Genomic DNA, 2,500 nt, shown 5'->3' with positions numbered 1-2,500 from the left:
ATAATTTTTATATTAAATTCCAAAATAAGTTTCTAATTTTCTCAATTTGTTGAAATAAAGCAGGGAGAAAAGTGATTAAAATTAGGATGAATGACTGAGGTGGAAAAGGTAACACTTAAAAGAGGATTCACTGCTGTTTTCTCACCAATTTCATGTACATCTTATTTCTGATTAATTCTACTGTAAAATAAAAATCCTGTTATTTAATGTCCTGCATGTCTCATGAGAGGTGAAAACATAACAATCTTCATTTTCTACTAGTTTCCACGGTCAGACATATACAAACTACAACCACTGTGTAGTCCAGTCAGAAATAACCCCTCGGTCAGTCACCAAGTGATCTGGCGACTTGCCAGTGACCATTAGCTCAGCTGTGGTGAAATCTTTGCCCCCCTACTGACCACATGAGCCACTGATGCATGCATGAGTGCCTTGCATTATGACCCTAAGGCTGAGGGGGGTGGGGGTTGGGGGGGGGGAGAAAAAGAGCAGGTTGAGGTCCAAGTAAGACCTGCACTGGGTCTCAACCAGAAAGTAGAGTAAGATGACCCCTCCCCCCACATACACACCCCTCCTCTCCCCCCCCCACTCCCCTCCTCCACCCCATTTTCCACATTCCACTCCAACAGAACAGGATCTTACTTCTCTGGCTCTTAGTAGCTGGGCAAGTTTCCAAGTGATGTGACAGACTCATTGAAGTACAGACTAAGATCTAAAGAGGATTGTACACATTGTTCTTAAAATAACCCTGTCTCTGAACGCCACTTTTCCATGATCCAAGGAATATGAATAAATAACTGTGTGAACATGACACAGAGACGACGCGGGGTAAAGGAAAGTGGTTGGAGGGCTACGGGAGCTGGTAGGTAAGGAAGGAGCTTTAAATAGAAACGAGACAACCTTAAGTGGGGTGAGCAGTAGTAGGCTTCCGACAGATAGCGATGAGCAAAGGGCAGTGATAGGTGACAGAAGGTCACGGTGTAGACGTATACATGAAGGCAAGAGACCCCACACCCGCAGTCACCGACGGATGGTGAGTGCGGAGAGTGAGGGAGATGGTCCTGAGGGGGGAGGGGCGGGGGCTGCGAAAAAACGGTCTCTTGGAAGATCCCTATCGCTATGTTCTAGTTTAATGTTCAGTGAACGAAAGCTCAACTCGCGGCAAGCTGCCAAAGACATTACTTGGAGGGGGAAATGAAAGAAAGAAAGAAAGAAAAAAAAGTTAAACTTCCTCCAGTCCTCGTCACTGCACAAAAAACTACGTAGATCTCAAGAGGAAACGCAAAACACTTCACACTAGACTAATGAGTGTTGAACCGAAATTAGTGTCCACATCAAATTAGAAAGATGTATACTGACCTTCCAACCCGCTGAACTGGTACTGTCCCCCTTGTCTTTGAAATAGGGCACGTTTTGTACCATCCAGTCGTAAATCTGTGACAAGGTCAGTCGTTTTTCGGGAGAACTCTGAATAGCTTTGGTAATCAAGTCGGCGTAAGATAAGTTTCCCCATGCGTTTCTCCTTGACCCACTCTTCTTGGCAGTGAGGCCTAACGGATCACCCCTTTCCTGTTTTATCTGCACATCAGCAGCTTGGTTTGAATCCTCTGAGGCTGGACTCCCGTTCGGTGGTTCTAGTTCACGAGGTCGCAACGGCCAAGTGTTCGACCGTGCTCTGAATTCCGATTGTGACTCGAAGTTGTGGTCTATATCAGCTGCATCCATCTTGATCTGAAAAGCGTAGAGTTGGCGAAAGCGTGAAAAAATAGGCACTGTCCGAATCGTAGACACTCCGCTGTGTGAATACGACGTTCGCTCAGCAGTAACGTTGTTCCCTTTGAAGAGAAGCACAAGCCCAGGTCAACGATACGACTGCACTCACTGTTTGACACTCCACACAAAACCACCGCCGATCACTGAAGTGACTGCCAGCACAGTCATGCATACTGTCGGGCTGCCGTGCGCGTGAGAAGCGAGTGACAGATTTCTAGCCAGCCTGCCCTGTCTTGCATTCCAGACGGCCATTTTGCTCGCACTGTGCTGGAGCACCTGATGACGTCGATGTTGTCACGGGTGATTTGCATATGTCATTGGCGAGAGTGAATGCGCACAGAACTTACTGCGCATTTCAGAACCAAAACTTCCGATCACATGGTGAGGCGCTGTTGAGGGTGAAAAGAAAGAGAAATATTTTTCTCAGTTTTCATGAATGACAGGTCTGTCGGTATTGTATTCGCAGAATGAAACCGATAAACCTACACCAGTTCGTCAGGAGCTTTCGGTTCAAAGCTAGGTGCAGGTGCCTCCTTCATACGTGTAGATTTCAGTTTAATGTTTCGGCAGTGCAGGAACGCGAATGCCATGCGAAAGACAAGCAGGAGTTACAGACGTTCACGGACAAGCGTTCGCGCGCACACGTGTGTGTGCATTGTGTGTGTGTGTGTGTGTGTGTGTGTGTGTGTGAGAGAGAGAGAGAGAGAGAGAGAGAGAGAGAGAGAGA

The 2,500-nt window shown here is 47.0% G+C and overlaps 1 protein-coding gene across 1 annotated transcript in view; it reads right to left on the bottom strand.

The window, feature by feature from the left end:
* LOC143297957 (forkhead box protein O-like) overlaps positions 1 to 2,011 on the bottom strand; it is a 14,383-nt gene extending 12,372 nt beyond the window's left edge. The window contains exon 1 of the mRNA XM_076610576.1: positions 1,360 to 2,011. Within this exon, the coding sequence (XP_076466691.1) occupies positions 1,360 to 1,725 (366 nt within the window). The 5' untranslated portion in view covers positions 1,726 to 2,011. The remainder of the gene's footprint in view (positions 1 to 1,359) is intronic.
* Positions 2,012 to 2,500: the final 489 nt, after the last annotated feature.

This window comes from Babylonia areolata, chromosome 23, assembly GCF_041734735.1.
Source record: "Babylonia areolata isolate BAREFJ2019XMU chromosome 23, ASM4173473v1, whole genome shotgun sequence".
NCBI lineage: Eukaryota > Metazoa > Mollusca > Gastropoda > Neogastropoda > Buccinidae > Babylonia > Babylonia areolata.
This window is presented reverse-complemented; position numbering and strand designations above follow the sequence as displayed.